General features: G+C 42.9%; 2 protein-coding genes across 2 annotated transcripts; both read left to right on the top strand.

Annotated features, from left to right (window-relative positions):
• The first annotated feature begins 3,449 nt into the window (after positions 1-3,449).
• On the top strand, positions 3,450-7,980 carry ndufaf4 (NADH:ubiquinone oxidoreductase complex assembly factor 4). Its single transcript, XM_079180404.1, has 3 exons — positions 3,450-3,618; positions 3,772-3,869; positions 7,208-7,980. Exons 1-3 carry the CDS (start codon positions 3,474-3,476, stop codon positions 7,511-7,513), a joined length of 549 nt encoding a protein of 182 aa, XP_079036530.1. The 5' UTR covers positions 3,450-3,473; the 3' UTR covers positions 7,514-7,980.
• A 2,475-nt stretch (positions 7,981-10,455) lies between these two features.
• On the top strand, positions 10,456-16,751 carry gpr63 (G protein-coupled receptor 63). The gene is made up of 2 exons (XM_079179957.1): positions 10,456-10,631; positions 15,413-16,751. Exon 2 carries the CDS (start codon positions 15,528-15,530, stop codon positions 16,725-16,727), a length of 1,200 nt encoding a protein of 399 aa, XP_079036083.1. The 5' UTR covers positions 10,456-10,631; positions 15,413-15,527; the 3' UTR covers positions 16,728-16,751.
• The last annotated feature ends 208 nt before the right edge of the window (positions 16,752-16,959 follow it).

Genomic DNA, 16,959 nt, shown 5'->3' with positions numbered 1-16,959 from the left:
TAAACGCTGCACCCCAGAACCTCGGTCCGGGCCGGATCTTATGACACAATGTTCGGGCCAGTTTTAGAAAAAAAAGCTAAAAAATCTGAGATTTCAAGAAAATGTTGTTTTAATATTTTGAGAATAAAAGGTCATGTTGTAAGAATAAAGAAAAGAAAAGAAGTCACAATATTCCATCAGTAAAGCCTTCATGGTATGAGATTCTCATTTGCTCTTGCTCAGCTTGAACTAAGTTAGGGCTGCGACTGGGCTGAAAATCTAGGTTTCATCTATGAACACAAAATAGATTTTTAGGACATTTTATTGTAAATTGACATTTCCTAAAAATTACGATTTTATTTTCATAATATTACGCATTTTATTCTCTGAATATCACGTCTTTTCTTCTCATAATATCTTTTATTTTAATAATATTCTTTTTTTTTTTGCTCTCATAATAATCTTCTAGAATTCACTACTCCTACTATCACTTTTTCTATTATTTTTATAGAACCCAAAATCACAACTTTGCCTCAGCGGGGCTTCAGGATAGTAATCTATAAAATGACAACTTCATTCTCATAATATTATGACTTTTTCTAGAAATCACAACTTTATTCTCACAACATTCTGACTCCTCCCCCCAGAATATTACAAGTGTGTTCTTGAAACCTTTTTTTCTTCTTTTCTTTTTTTTTAACTGTGGCCCAAATACTCGTGAGATCTACCGAATGGGTAACAGGCAAAACAACTGATTCCAAATAGGAATTGATGAATTGCCGAGATGAAACCAGACCTCTGATGTAATGAGCTTCTGTGGAGCTTCAGAACCGAGTCTGAGTGAAGTTTGTTCGCTGTGTTGTGTTCAGAGGCCTTGTGTCAAACTCAGCCACTACGATACAGTCAACACATCTCTGCTCGACATTTGTCTACATAGTTCATGGAAATACATTCAAATGTATATATGTGAAAGCGAGATATATTTTTATGGTGTTTTTTACTTGCTATTGTAAATAAAATTACTACATGCATAGGTTTCATTGTGTGCTGTGTCTAGTAGTAAATGGTAGCCAAGACAGCTCCATGCAACTTAAACCAACACATAAAGAAAAGATCTTCACGCCTTTGACACATTGCATTTAGAAAAAGAAAACATTGGAAGTCTAACTATGAATCCAGAAAACACAAGATAAATACAGAATTACTGCAAGCTTCCCGAAGACGTATGTCTATAAAAACAGTCTGCAAATACACCGTTTCATTGTTTAATGCTCACAACGTTCAACGTCCTTCTCAAACAGGAGGAGATTTGTTGGGGACTATTTTCGGTGGTGGATTGATACACATTCCCAAAGACCCTCAGGTGGGTCGCAGAAGATTTTTATCCGCAGTCTTTTATTTAACATTTATATCTGCCGCACGTCTTTGAGCCACATGAGAGATGCCTGAATGTTTGTGTTCTGATAATCAAAGCCTAATTATAACACTTAATCTATTATGGAAGGCCAGTGTACATGCGGTTTGCTTTACCGGTGAGAGGAAATGAAAAGAACGAGTCTGTTAACTCCACCCGAAGGCATTTATTTGGTCTCATTTCTAAAGTGCATACCAAGAATAAACAATGTTGTGATTTATCAAACGTATATCTTTTCAAAACGGCTGGTTTACCTCTTCAGGTTAATATAAGGTGTTGCGGAAATGGCGGTAAAGATAACCAGGAATGTTCATTAATAATAAATAAACAGAGGAAGATTGATCAGGCTTTGGTACTCAGACACTACCTAGTAGAGTAGAGTTAGCAGATACATTCATTGTTGGTTTGGGTCTGAATTTGGGATTTGGTGACAATCTTAAAAATGATAGAACATCACCAGCCTTTTTATTTTAAGTTGTTGCATGTTGAGGTGTCATGGCCACCATAGTGTCATTTTGAAAGGTATACTATGGTATATGGCTCATCAGCCATTCAATAGCCTAAACATGAAAAAATAATGTGTTGTCCAAATGTCCAGAACCTGCTTTCAGACAAACACAGTGAAAGGTTTTATTTATTTCATGTTGATGCTGATACACATCTGTTTTAACTCTACAAGTCAACAGTCTAGACACTCGACTCCTCCTTCCCTTCAAGCCTCACATGAATCAACGTGCCTCGGAGCCGTGTTTTTTTTGTTGTTTGTTTCAAATCCACCGGCTCAAATAACGTTGGATAGAAAACATGCAAACATCAGGGATCAGTACTGTGTTTTATTATCAATGGAATAAACTCATTTTCACAGCACTTATTTTCTTTTTTTGATTACAATGAAAAATCATGTCTGTGTGTACCAATGAATTTGTCTTATTGGTCAGTTGTGTGCGTGTGTGTGTGTGTGTGCGTGTGTGTGCGTGTGTGTGTATGTGTGTGTGCGTGCGTGCGTGCGTGCGTGCGTGTGTGTGCACAGCTCTGGTGTAACCGAGAAGCCTCATTGGCTGAGAGCCTCTGGCCTTTTTGGTTTGTGACTTTCATCAGCTCCTCACTCAGGAGTCGTACACCAGTTAGTGAGTGAAAGTGAAAAGAATTCCTTTCCATTCCTCATCTCACAAAAAAACGAAATGCTGTGGGTTGTTTTGCTATGATTGAGCAGATAACCACTTCCAGATGTGCTCCATATGGCCTCCCTTATATATAAAGTGACCTGTGCTGTCTGGCCCAGTCAGAGCACTCGGGGGATGGAAGTGATAACTGATTTATTTACTTTGTCTCACCAACAAATTAATCCTCATTGTGACAAAAAGGCAGAGCTTCAGTTTGTATTTCAAACCGGCACTGATCCACGTGAACCTCAGAACAAGGACACACTTCTTTTTTACGAGGCTATTGTGAATGTGTTAGAGTATGAAACGCTGCCATCTGCTGGTCGTGTAACTGCTCATCTTGTTTTAAATAGCAGACTGAAGAAATGTGTACTTTACGCGAAAAAAGGATCATAGTATTACATAAATAAAGGACTTTTGACTTTAATTTCCAATAAAATATCATTTTTATATTGCAAATCATGATATTTATACATATACATTTATAAAAATCAAATATAGGTTTTAAATAAGGTTTCCGATTTCATAATTCAAATTTGGTAAATAGTTTTGACCAAGGCCTCCTATCTCACAATGATGTCTTTCTCATATATGTGACCTCATAATTGTAATTCATGAGTATCTTATATAAGTTTTGATTCATTGAGTATTATTTTACTATCATTATGAACATTTCCTCTTGTTTTTTTTTCTTCCTCACCTGTCTGAAATGTGTTTCCATAATAGATTAAAAAAGACAAATAAAACCAGTTTTTTGTAATAGTTTAGAAAATAAGGAATTGAGAAAGTATACACTCTTCCAACCAACAGGCGTCGCTGCCAATTTCTGTGTTCGCCTTTCCACTCTGAGGTGAACCTTCTCGCTCGCCGTCGACAGTTTGAAGAAACTTTATTGGCAGCGGGGTAAATTCGGTGATATGTCAAACATGGGGGCACGGGTAGCGCGTATGTTCCGAAATTTCAACCTGGAAAACCGCGTACACCGAGAAATCTCCAAGGAAAAGCCGCGAGCAGCACCCCGATACGAGACCGACCTCCCGCCCTCCGCCGGCAGCTCTGAGGGTGAGTGTTTGACACCTCCGCTAACTTGTGTAACTGTCTCCTCCGGTGTACACACTGGTACATGGCATGTTGATTAACCAGCCTCAGACGTAACGTTACCAATTAGGCTTTGCAGTGACTGTTGACGAGCAGCGTGCTGTGTGTTTGTTTCAGCGGTGGAGACGGCGGACTCAATCAGCCAGAAGAACGACCCTCTGCTGACCCTCCTGAAGTCCGTGTACGTGCAGTCGAAAGATCCGGCAGCGGCAGAGGTCAGACCGGGACACTGATTGAGTCATATTTGTAAATGTCTGTAATGATGGAGGGGTGCTTTAACCAATTGATTTGATTCATTCGAGATCAATTACATAAGGCTCTCGTGTTATTAGGCTATGGATCATTTCACAGTTGTAAACATGTGAAGTAAAAAAAGACTCCTGTGTCCCCTGGTCAAAAAATGGCTACACTATTGACTGTTAACATGTTTGCTAAATGCTATATGATGCAACTGTTTTGTGCTTTTGGTCGTTTGTAGCCCTTGCAGCAAGAAAAACATCAATGACCTCACGTTTGGCAATAAGTATGGTACTAAAGCTAGCAGCTGCATTAACAGATTTGGCCACCTGAGGGCAGCACTCCACGACTAGTTTAAAGTCTCACTCGGCTCGACATATTACGGCCTCGTAAAGCTGATACAGCTAGCCTAGCGCGCTAGCAAACGCTCCGGCAGTGTAAATTTACAGTTATTTATACAAAAAAAAGAGCCAAATACCAACTAACAGAGTAAGCCAAATCCAACCAAACTGCTGAATTTCTAAGAGACAGTCAAAATAACATTGCTATCATATAATCTTAACCTATTGGCGTATGGCGCTGCAGTTGACGGCTGCGACAGCTCTACTGCTTTGGTCCTCTCCTGCTGGACTGAGGGCGGAGGCTTCAGTGACTCACTATCGCCTCTAGAGGTGCTAGTGATATTACAAGACGGGACAGGCGGGGGCTAGCTGGTTAGCATGCTCATTTCCAGTGGTGTATAAAGTACCCAAAAGCCATACTTGAGTAAAAGTAAAGATACCTTACTGGAAAACGACTCAAGTAAAAGTGAAAGTCGCCTATTAAAATACTACTTGAGTAAAAGTCTTAAAGTATCTGATATTTATTGTACTTAAGTATCAAAAGTAGTTTTCTGATATTAAATGTACTTAAGTATTGAAAGTAAAAGTACAAGTACATGCTGTTAATAAAAACGCAAAGGGTCAGAATTTTGAGAATTATGAAGTTTATTCTTTTAAGTGCTGTGGCCACCATGACCAAGGACAAGGCGTTGTGTTGAAAATAATTGGGTTGGCTGTGATCCATCCAGCAGCAACAATGTTCAACATAATATATTGTACATAAGTATACTTTTGCATCTACTATGAACTTATCATCATAATTCTCCGAAAGGCAAATAAGTATGCTCATTCCGACTAGAGGATATCAACTTGATGCATCAGGTTAGTGTTTTGAGAAAGGACACCTGCCTTGTAAACTCCTATGGGCCTGATTTGAACACAATAGGCAAAGGTTTTGCTCAAGCTGAATCTGCAATTGGGCGAATAATCATGTTTGATTTCATTGGTGGTGCGCTGTCGAAACAGTCATTTCCTGCTTTGTGTTACCGTACTAGTGCTCATGGTTATCTTAAGTATTTACTGAAAGAACACGTGTTTATTATGTGATATTTCATTTACACATTGTGTAAAACAATTATATCAAATGATTAAGAAATCCACAAAACAATACTATGAGTCTTCTTACCACTGTGAAGAAGTTTCCCAGTCACAGTTTTCCACTTTAGTTACAGTTTATTTCTGTGTTATCTGAATATTACACAGAGAACTTTGTTGATGAGATACTTAAGCCTATCCCGAGTCAAGATTTCCAGTAACGCTAGCTAACTAGTGCTGCAATGATTATAGCTAAGATGACTCAAATCAACAACATCTCACAACTGTCAACACTTCCTCAGCTCACTAAATGAAGCTAGCGTAAGTTCATGCAGGACACGGAAGTTATACGCCCCAGCTGTAACCAGCTGACAGCCAGCCGATTGAATCATAGCTTCCAATCGGCCACGCACCAATCACAGCCCACTCTCACTTCACGGAGGTTTATTTAAATATGGCTTCCTCCTCACTGATTCATTCTACATCTACGCTGCTACAGACCACACGCTGGCGAAGCTTCGCCTCCTCCACCCCAGCCTCCACCTCTTTGTTAGTTCATCTTCTGGCAAATGTTTGAAATGTATTTTAAAAATGTACCTCTGTCCCGTAAACCCGGGGGGGTTATTGCTCGTGCTCCCGGTCTTAGCTCAGTAGCTGCTGGCTAATCCGGGGAGCATTCAAAGAGCGGAGCCATTATCGCCAAGTTTAACTGTATTCCATTTGTTGCAATAAATGGTTAAAATCTATAACGAGTGTTCCTGACTGAACTCGCTAGCGATCTGTCTACTACACTAATTGTCTCACTTGATTTACGATAGCTAGCGAACGTTAGCCTAACATACACCATGTATAGCTACATTAGATCAGACACCTGTCTCCCCCCCTCCCCCGCCAAAAGATATACTCCAATACTGTGGGAAACACTGCTCGATATCTTAACAATAACAGGTTTATGATAATTATGATAACTAAACATTAACATTGCGGCTCATGGGATTCATCTTAATTTACCTCAATGTGTTTCCTGAGGTTGGATGGGGAGTTCTTGAATGCCAATATTTCCGTAGCTTTTGGCAAGCATAAAAGGCACTTCATTCGATACAAAGAATCGTTCACTCCGACATAAGTAAACATTCCTCGCAAATATGGCCACGGGTGTTGGTCGTCGTTACCACCGTCATTTGTTGCGGGAGTAGCAGGTGCTTCTATGTTTGCTTCCATCGTGAAATGAGTGGAATTCTACTGATGTAGTTGCTCGCTAGCTAGCATCCTGGGCATCACTGGGAATCAAAAAACCGCGGCTTTGGGAGCACTTGTTTGAAATTGCGCATTAACGTGATTAACCAATGATTTAACTTGCAAGCTAGGACCACTGATTTGATTCGCCAAACCTGCTTGCTTGCAGTCTGCGTTCCACCACAGTCCCCGACGTTGGTCTGATGATTCATTTTTTTTCTAAAGATAGATTTTATTTTGTAGCGAGTAACGAAGGTTTCAGGGGAAATGTAGCGGAGTAAAAGTATCAGTTTTCTTTACAAAATGTAGTGAAGTAAAAGTCAAAGTCAACATAAATATAAATAGTAAAGTAAAGTACAGATATCCAAAAAAACGACTTAAGTACAGTAACGAAGTACTTCTACTTCGTTACTATACACCACTGCTCATTTCAGACGTAGACGTCTCTGACATTACGGCGACACTGTAACCTCTTCACATGCAGTTTTTTTGACTGTTTAAACGCATTGCATCATTACGGTGTTTTTTTACCTCAAAGCTTTGCATACTTGGGATTTAAACCTGGCCTTATGGTGTTAGTAGACAAAGAACACAAGTCACTAAGGACCATGTCTGTAGTGAATTTATGGATTTTCAGCCAATAGACTCCTTTCCTCTGCGCACAGGACTCAAAAGACGTGACGGTGGGTGACGAGGCGGAGCGGCGGCCGCTGAGGTTCAGTTTACCGGGGGAACCGTACGGCCTGGTGGAGCTCACAGATGTTCCCAAAGGCAAGCTGACCATCGTCGAGGCCCTGAAGGCCCTGGGCAGCCACCAGCGTCAGCCCCAGACATGGACGCCGGGAAAGATCGCTCAGGAATATTCTCTGGACTTGAAGGACACAAAAGCTCTTCTGGAGTTCTTCATCCCCTTCCAGGTTCACATCATACCACCAAAGACTGACAGTGCCAAGCAGATAAAGGCGTCGTAGGACCAGGTCCTAGGTGAACGGCAGACATATTAGACAAAATATGACCCGACTTATTTATGTGCGTCAATACATTGCATTGTGAGAGCGACATGACTGTAACTGATTTCTCAAGCCTCAAGTTTGTACCCAATGTAGGGTTTATGTAGATGGATTCATGGGATGGTGTATGTCTAAGGTTGAGTTATTGATCTATAGCAAACAAAGAAATGAATAAATAAGTACCAGTATTTTATTTAAAACATTTCGTCTTCATAGTGCCTTTGATGAGTCCTCTATGATAAAATACAATAGTGTTCATACTAAAGTTCCCACATTTTGAGAGAGCCAGAGGTCAAAACCCTGGTTTGAAGGAATAGTTCCACATTTTGGGAGGAGAGTGAGAAGGAAATCTCAAGTCTGTGTGTATGGCACTGGAGCCAGGATGGGGTTAGCCTAGCTTAGCATAAAACTTGAAGAAGAAAAAAATGGTTTCATCCCATAACTTCCTCTAAAATGGCAAATTATCATTTTTACAGTTGTGTTTTTGTCCTGAGGAAACAAATAAGATAGCATGTTTAAAAGAAATGAGCGTTAGCGGTGTGAACCAGGCTAGCTGTTTCCCCCTGCGTCCAGTAGTTATGCTAAGCTAAGCTACCAATGTCCTAACTCCAGCTCTGTACTGTTGCCCTCTTCACTCAGAAACGCGTACTACCAAACCATTTAAACTATTGCTACATGGTGGAGAAGACCACAGAATATATAGCAGCATATCTGCCAAGCCCCGAACTATTTTACATATCATACACCGTTTTATTTTAACATAAGTAGAAGATACTTTGAAGCTGTTAGCATCAGTGCTTGTTTATCAGTTATTAATTCAACTATGCAGTCTTTTGTTTATTAGGTTTGTCTAATTTCTGATCCAATCCATTTTGAAGTGTAACTAAACCCCAGAGTTTTGGCTGAAGTGCCTTTTGTGTTTGTGTCGTTTCCCACACAGCCGCCCGACAGTAACGTCTCTTACAGGCTAACACAGACAGCATTGTTACTCCACTGTGGCTTCCAATGGTATATTTCTATTAGAAATCCTGGACTGGGTTTTGGATAAAGAAAGAAAATAAGGTCGGTAGCTAACAAAAGACTGATTACTTTTCCACCACGCATTCAATTAAGTGGTAGGCAAACAGTGGCCTGTCTGCAAACATACTGGCCCCCCCTGGCTCTTGACACAAGCTGAAATTTAGATCATCATCATCGGTTATAGAAATCCAAGATGACAACAAAAGGCATTAAAGATTTACATAAATTAATCAAGTACAATTTTTCCTGCTGTCACATGTCAAGATATATATATATATACATAGTTTGTCCCACAGAGACATTTATTTATGTTTCAGGTGTTACAACCCATGTTTAAAGTGGTTGTAATGGGTTCTGTCAATTATTAATACCTTTTACTCAAGTCAACCAAGTCCCAATTCTGCCCTGTAACCATCAATGTTGTGCTTGAATCATATTAAAATAAATGTTCGTAGCCCACAGACAGACAGTAGATGGCATTCTGATAACGCTGAGCTTACTTTAGCCATAACAGGCTCAGTTTGTCATCTATGCCACCCACCACGCACACTCGCACGTGCCCAAAAACAGCACTTCCTGCAGTCGGGCCACGCCCATTTTGATGCAATTTGTCGTTTCTATTGGACGACGCTCAAAACGGGGCGTGTGCCACGAACAGTCCGCTCCTGCTCATGTAACTGGCTTATGTGGCTGTCAGTTATCGCTGAATACAAAGCTGCGTCAAGCTAGCTAGAGAGAGCGCGGATGCTGCACCAGGCGCTGCTGTTTTCCTTCAAAATAAGAGTCACTTTTTAGCAAGACTAGCACGTCCAGAAAAATGAGTGGAATCATAGCAGGTAATATAAAAATGTAGCTGCAGCTTGGCTATAGATATATAGATATTAAACAAAACATGGTGGAACGTGTGTCTCCAGAAAATGTTTGAAAATAATAGCTGTAAGTAACTAATTGAATCCTTTGTTGATGTACATGTTCTGTTTTTTTGTGTGCATTTAAAGCGAAATCATATTACGGTTTCACTCTAACAGAAATGGCAAAGCATTCTAGTCTGCACTTGCATAATAGTCAGATGTATGCCCTTTCATGCTGACTATATGCAACTGTCACACAGGAGATATGTGTGTACTTTTACTTAAGTAGCCGTAACATTAGTTGCCTAGTATGTGCACCCATGTTTTTTAGAAATGTTGAGGTCATGGGTATTATTAATTCCCTCAGCACTATAGCTCACTTACCCACTAAAGACATTTTCAATCAGCCATCAACCAATCTCTATAGATTCATTTTGTATGTCTTCTGAGAAATATGTCCCTACATGTTGTTTAAAGTGTTCTCTACACTGCCTGGCATTTATTATTGTGAAGAATATTAAACATTAAATCTATTTATTTATTTTTACAAAAAGATGTCCATACATCCCAAAGCAGTTGCAGAAATGTCTCTTTTTTTTTCTGAAAGCGCAGTCTTAACATGCCGTTCTTTGGTTTATGGTATACTCCGCGTCTACCCCTCCTTATTTTGAAAAGTCCAGACAGGAAGCTGCGTTTGTGTACGCTCGGTGCCTTGCCGCGGATCACGGAGAGCCCGAAAGTGAGCGTAGTTTGTAACAGTGGTGATAATTTGGACCGCATACATACAGTACATAGCCTGATGCATTCGTAGCTGGAGGAAGGGCCGCTCACATCTCACATCTGTATGGAGAAAAAGGAACCTTAATATTTACCCACTCTTAATTAAACAAAACGTGGATAATCAGCGCGGTGTCTCTCGTGCTCCTCTGGAAACAAAAGCGAGACTAAACCAAATGCGGATTTTACTTTTATCTCTGACTTTAGTTGTGTGCGTGTAGTGTCACCACCGGCGGTTATTAAAATAACACAGCTAAAGGGCCTAAACGTTGCATTTTGGTGGGGGGGGGAAGCCACCACCGGCCCACTTGTTCGGTAGAAGAACCGCTTACAACGAGGAACACATTTTGGGCGGCGAGATGCACCATTTGGAGGACTGAGCCGCAGCACTTCAGCCCGCTCCGGAGCTTCAACATGGGGGAATGAAGCAGGTAAATATCGAACACAACCGTCTGCATGTCAACAAACACCGTGTTATTGCCCTCATATGTCGGGGCCACATCCCGAAAACGAAGAGGTAAACACCCACTGCTCTCGCCTCGTCCACGGAGGTGTCGCTAACTCTCCGCGGACTCAACGTGAATCACTGGTTTTGTCGTCTCAACCATTTTGCTGCTGGCATAACAACGGCAACAGTCGAAGCTATTCGAATATCTGAATCAAAATAAGCTCGCGCGCCGTCCAAAATACACGCGCTAACACAGAGAGAGAGAGAGAGAGAGAGAGAGAGAGCTGCTGAGGTTGGCCTGTAATGGCTCTCATTGGAGGTCGATGAAGTGGAAGCCTGGTCTGAATGAGATGTGATTCTATTTGGTATGGATTTTATTTTATTTGTTCAATATTTGAGTCAATTTTCAGACTCCCTTCACAGATTTAGCAGTCAGGTGTTGCAATGCTCGGCTGTGATTTGACCACGTGATTATAATTCAGTCTCTAGGGACACCACCACCATCATGTGTCTAACAAATGGCCACTTTGCGACTTGCTATTAGAATTTCTCACAGTCAGAATACAGCCCTGATTTATATGTGCCATGTATAATGACACTTACCAAACTTCATGCACTAAAGTGAAGAAAAACTAGGCCTGGTGCCAACACACATGAAAACAAAACATTTCCCACATGGAGGATGAAATGACTATTAATCAGAGACATCTTTTAATTTAAAATGTATTTGGTGATTTCTGAATCTCAAAAGTTACGTTAAGTAGAGAAATCAAGTGATACTGATTTTTTTTTAAATGGTGACGGCAATAATTAAAATATGTCAATGCTTTAAATTCAGTAGTTGATAAACTTGACAAATAAAATTGAATTAATATGACTTCTTTTTACTTTATTATGGCATTTCTTTGTCTCGATCCGTGCTTGTAATTGTGTAGTGGCAGATTTAATCTTCAGTGTATTCAATTTGGCAAATTAATTTCTCTCCACAGACTCTATATTATATAATCTGCTGTAACTATTCATCGCCTTTAAAATATGCAGAAATCCCATGTCATTAAGGGAGACAGACGCGTCGTTATTGTTTAACAACGCCACCTGGAATAAACCAGGTACGCTCTCCGCCAGGCTGTTATTGCCGTAAACCAGGACATCTCCCCACCATGGACTAACTGCTGTTTCCAGCACACATTTCGTCTCATTATACTTCCTAGAGATAAAAGGCTACAAGATGTGGCTGAAAAGCTCTCAGCATATTCTCCCTGCAAATCTCCATCGCATAATTGCGTTGCCACATTCAGTATTTGAACAATTCCCAGTGTTTTGTTTTTTTGAACGCCAAGTACCCGAACATCCATTTTTTTACTGCAGGTTTACTTGATTGCTTGGAGGCTGAAGTGGCTATTTTTGAACATTTAAGGGTCACCCTACCCTGAAAGGAGAGAGACGTGGTGTTACCTTTACCGAAGTCTCGGTGTATGTGCCGTGTACGGATGCGAGGTGAATACAGCAGGAAGTAGGCCAACATTAAACCAGTTGCCCTCATTCACCAGGTCTTCATTGTGACGAAGCAGCTGCGGATAACACGCTTGTCATCATCATATGATCTGAATAGAACAAAGTCTTCACCAGCCTCTTTGTCTCCTCACTACAGCCTGTTTGTCTCCTGACTGCAGCCTGTTTGTCTCCTGACTGCAGCCTGTTTGTCTCCTGACTACAGGCTGTTTGTCTCCTGACTACAGCCTGTTTGTCTCCTCACTACAGCCTGTTTGTCTGCTGGCTACAGGCTGTTTGTCTCCTGACTACAGCCTGTTTGTCTCCTCACTACAGCCTGTTTGTCTCCTGACTACAGCCTGTTTGTCTGCTGACTACAGGCTGTTTGTCTCCTGACTACAGCCTGTTTGTCTGCTGACTACAGCCTGTTTGTCTCCTGACTACAGCCTGTTTGTCTGCTGACTACAGCCTGTTTGTCTCCTGACTACAGCCTGTTTGTCTCCTCACTACAGCCTGTTTGTCTCCTGACTACAGGCTGTTTGTCTCCTGACTACAGCCTGTTTGTCTCCTGACTACAGGCTGTTTGTCTCCTGACTACAGCCTGTTTGTCTGCTGACTACAGCCTGTTTGTCTCCTCACTACAGCCTGTTTGTCTCCTGACTACAGGCTGTTTGTCTCCTCACTACAGCCTGTTTGTCTCCTGACTACAGCCTGTTTGTCTGCTGACTACAGCCTGTTTGTCTCCTCACTACAGCCTGTTTGTCTCCTGACTACAGGCTGTTTGTCTCCTCACTACAGCCTGTTTGTCTGCTGACTACAGCCTGTTTGTCTCCTGACTACAGCCTGTTTGTCTGCTGACTACAGCCTGTTTGTCTCCTCACTACAGCCTGTTTGTCTCCTGACTACAGGCTGTTTGTCTCCTCACTACAGCCTGTTTGTCTCCTGACTACAGCCTGTTTGTCTCCTCACTACAGCCTGTTTGTCTCCTCACTACAGCCTGTTTGTCTCCTCACTACAGCCTGTTTGTCTGCTGACTACAGGCTGTTTGTCTCCTGACTACAGCCTGTTTGTTTCCTCACTACAGCCTGTTTGTCTCCTCACTACGGCCTGTTTGTCTGCTGACTACAGGCTGTTTGTCTCCTGACTACAGCCTGTTTGTCTCCTCACTACAGCCTGTTTGTCTGCTGACTACAGGCTGTTTGTCTCCTGACTACAGCCTGTTTGTTTCCTCACTACAGCCTGTTTGTCTCCTGACTGCGGCCTGTTTGTCTCCTCACTACAGCCTGTTTGTCTGCTGACTACAGCCTGTTTGTCTCCTGACTACAGCCTGTTTGTCTCCTGACTACGGCCTGTTTGTCTCCTGACTGCGGCCTGTTTGTCTCCTCACTACAGCCTGTTTGTCTCCTGACTACGGCCTGTTTGTCTCCTGACTGCGGCCTGTTTGTCTCCTCACTACAGGCTGTTTGTCTCCTGACTACAGCCTGTTTGTTTCCTCACTACGGCCTGTTTGTCTCCTGACTACGGCCTGTTTGTCTCCTGACTGCGGCCTGTTTGTCTCCTCACTACAGCCTGTTTGTCTCCTGACTACAGCCTGTTTGTCTCCTCACTACAGCCTGTTTGTCTCCTCACTACGGCCTGTTTGTCTCCTGACTACGGCCTGTTTGTCTCCTGACTGCGGCCTGTTTGTCTCCTCACTACAGCCTGTTTGTCTCCTGACTACGGCCTGTTTGTCTCCTGACTACAGCCTGTTTGTCTCCTGACTACAGCCTGTTTGTCTCCTCACTGCGGCCCGTTTGTCTCCTGACTGTCTTGGTGACGTTGAGATAACACTGTTTGTTGAGTGACACATATCCAGGTATCAGAGCAGCATCCCAGCCCGTATTTTTAACACGACTCCATTAAAGACATGAGATGCACTGTTCTCATAATAATTGGCTATAATTGCATTTGCTTGATTTTCACACCCACACAGGACTACAAAAGAAATAAACATTTATGTGCAAATGAATCATTTAGTACTTCCAACAGGACTGTTTTCTACACAGCACATTTATTATTTGGCATTTTGCTGCTTATTGTAAATGAAGCCAGGCGGTCTGAAATAACAGCGTCCAATGTTTATACAAGTGATAAGGGTTTATTGCAGTATTTGACTTGTCCCCAGTTGAACATTGGCTGTTTGTTGCTGGCAGCAGTTAAGAAAAGCGCTTTAAAAGGGTTTCTTATCACATTTTCAGGCAAACATGGGGGAGATGTTTTCATTCTTTCTAGGCCAAATTGTTGTGAAACGCACTATTCTTTCTCTTTCTGAGATGAACTGAGAGGGCTTGTCTGTGTGTTAAGTGCTGAGCTGTTGTCAGGACAGGGTTAGCCTAGCTTAGCATAAATACTGGCTAGCATGGCTCTGTCTAAAGTTTAAAAAGTGTGCCTACCAACGCTTCTAAAGATCACTAATTAACATGTTGTATCTCGTTTGTTTCATTCATACACAAACAAAGATGTTCTCTGAAAATGTCAAATTGTGGTTTTCACCTTCTATCCTCGTGTGCAGGTTAAACAAATGAGCTTTAAAGCTCTTCTTAATGCACAGATGTACGATTTGATAGTCTATCTTTTCATCTCTCTCACTCACTTTCAAAGTGAATGTGTGTGTTTCCCAAAATGTCTTTTATTTCCTGTGTAACATTCAAATGTCAAATTAATGTCAAACTTTTTACTAACTTGCTTTTAAAGGAATGATTCGTTGTATGTCCCATGTGACTTTAAATTCTCGAAGAAGACTATTTTCTCGCATGCCAGGGAAGAAGTGAGCACACGACAGGATTTTGCAGTCTTCCATCCCCGCGGATGCAATGCGAGGAAAACAACGTTTTCCTCAAGACTTGGAGGTAACGCGGGGTTGAGCTGAAAGACAAATGGTCATTTTAGGTCAAATTATTCAGCCTGCACACATTTTAAAACAAAAACAAACGGTTCATTTCATCTTTAATCATGACATTGTAATTTCATCCCTCGTGCTTTGATACCTACACAATTGGAAGCTGAACAAATTGTGATTAGCTTCTGTTAAAGGAAGGGAAGCATAAAAGCGTAAAGAAATCAATGGAAATGTCTGCAAACCCTTTGAGCACCACGTTTAGCATACAAACACCGCTTTAAGTGCTGTCATTACAACTTCAATGGGTGTTTTGATTGAAATCTGCTGTAATCTGGTCTCTCAAACCCTTTTTTGTATTGATTTGGCACTCACCACGTTCTTGTGTACGTTCTTAGGGTCTCGCAGCCATGGAGACGCTGCCATGTTGTGTGAGGCCGGGAATATCCGCACCTACGGCGTCACGTTTAACGTGAGCTCACCAGCGACGATGCTGGTCCGCCCTGGGGAAAAATGGTTCACTCCACTACTGTTCCGGAGGTGGGGGACGTCAACACCAGTCTCTGCTGCCTCGTCACGGGGCTGCTGAACCTCTCCGCAAGGCCGTCGATGGAGAACGTCTCCCGGTCGTCCCCGGAGCCGGCCGCGCCGACGGCGGCGGCGGCGAGCCAGACAGGTGTTGGCCTGCCCCTGCAGGTCTTCTTCTGCGTCGCCATGGTCGCCGTCCTGCTCCTGGCTCTGCTGGGGAACATGGTGGTGTGCCTGATGGTGTACCAGAGATCCGCCATGCGCTCGGCCATCAACATCCTGTTGGCGAGCCTGGCGTTCGCGGACATGATGCTGGCCGTCCTGAACATGCCCTTCGCCCTGGTCACCGTCGTGACCACCCGGTGGATTTTCGGGGACGTTTTCTGCCGCGTTTCGGCCATGCTCTTTTGGTTCTTCGTGATGGAGGGCGTGGCCATACTGCTTATAATAAGCATAGACCGTTTCCTCATTATCGTCCAGAAGCAAGATAAGCTGAGCCCACAGAGAGCTAAAGTGCTCATAGTGGTCACATGGGGACTCTCTTTCGTTTTCTCTTTCCCCCTGGCTGTCGGTTCCCCTCCCTTACAGATCCCCCCCAGGGCCCCTCAGTGTGTATTTGGATACAGCGTTGAGCCCGGTTACCACACCTATGTGTTGGTAATAATGCTCGCCTTCTTCTTCCTCCCCTTCATGGTGATGCTGTACACGTTCATGGGGATCCTGAACACCATCCGCCACAACGCCATCCGCATCCACAGCCACCCGGACAGCATCTGTCTGAGCCAGGCCAGCAAACTGGGCCTGCTGAGCCTCCAGAGGCCCTTCCAAATGAACATAGACATGAGCTTCAAGACCCGTGCCTTCACCACCATCCTCGTCCTCTTCTCCGTGTTTACAGTGTGCTGGGCCCCCTTCACCGCCTACAGCTTGGTAGCCACCTTCAGCGACGGCTTCTACCACAGAGACAGCTTTTTTCAAATCAGCACGTGGGTCCTGTGGTTGTGCTACCTCAAGTCGGCCCTCAACCCTCTCATTTACTACTGGCGGATCAAGAAGTTCCGCGACGCCTGCCTCGACCTGATGCCCAAGTACTTCAAGTTTCTTCCTCAGCTGCCGGGCAACACGAAGAGGCGCATTCAGCCGAGCGCGGTGTACGTGTGCGGAGAGCATCGCTCGGTGGTCTAAAGGAAGAAAAAAAAATCCACCCTCAAACCCTTAAGCACTGTTAAAAACATAATGTACCTTGCAGTTCTGGACCTGTTGTGTTGTTTGGTGGTATACTTCTATTGGCACGTGTTCAGAGTGAAATCAGTACTGCATTAAAAAACAAAAAACAGACAAGGGGCTGAGCTGGGGGGGGGGGGCCTGTTGCTACGGGTACCAGTGAGAAAATGAGCTACAATCCAGCAAGTTTTAC

The sequence above is a fragment of the Pholis gunnellus genome, assembly GCF_910591455.1.
Source record: "Pholis gunnellus genome assembly, chromosome: 19".
NCBI lineage: Eukaryota > Metazoa > Chordata > Actinopteri > Perciformes > Pholidae > Pholis > Pholis gunnellus.
Note: the sequence above shows the minus strand (reverse complement) of the source record. Positions and strands in the feature narration are given on the sequence as shown.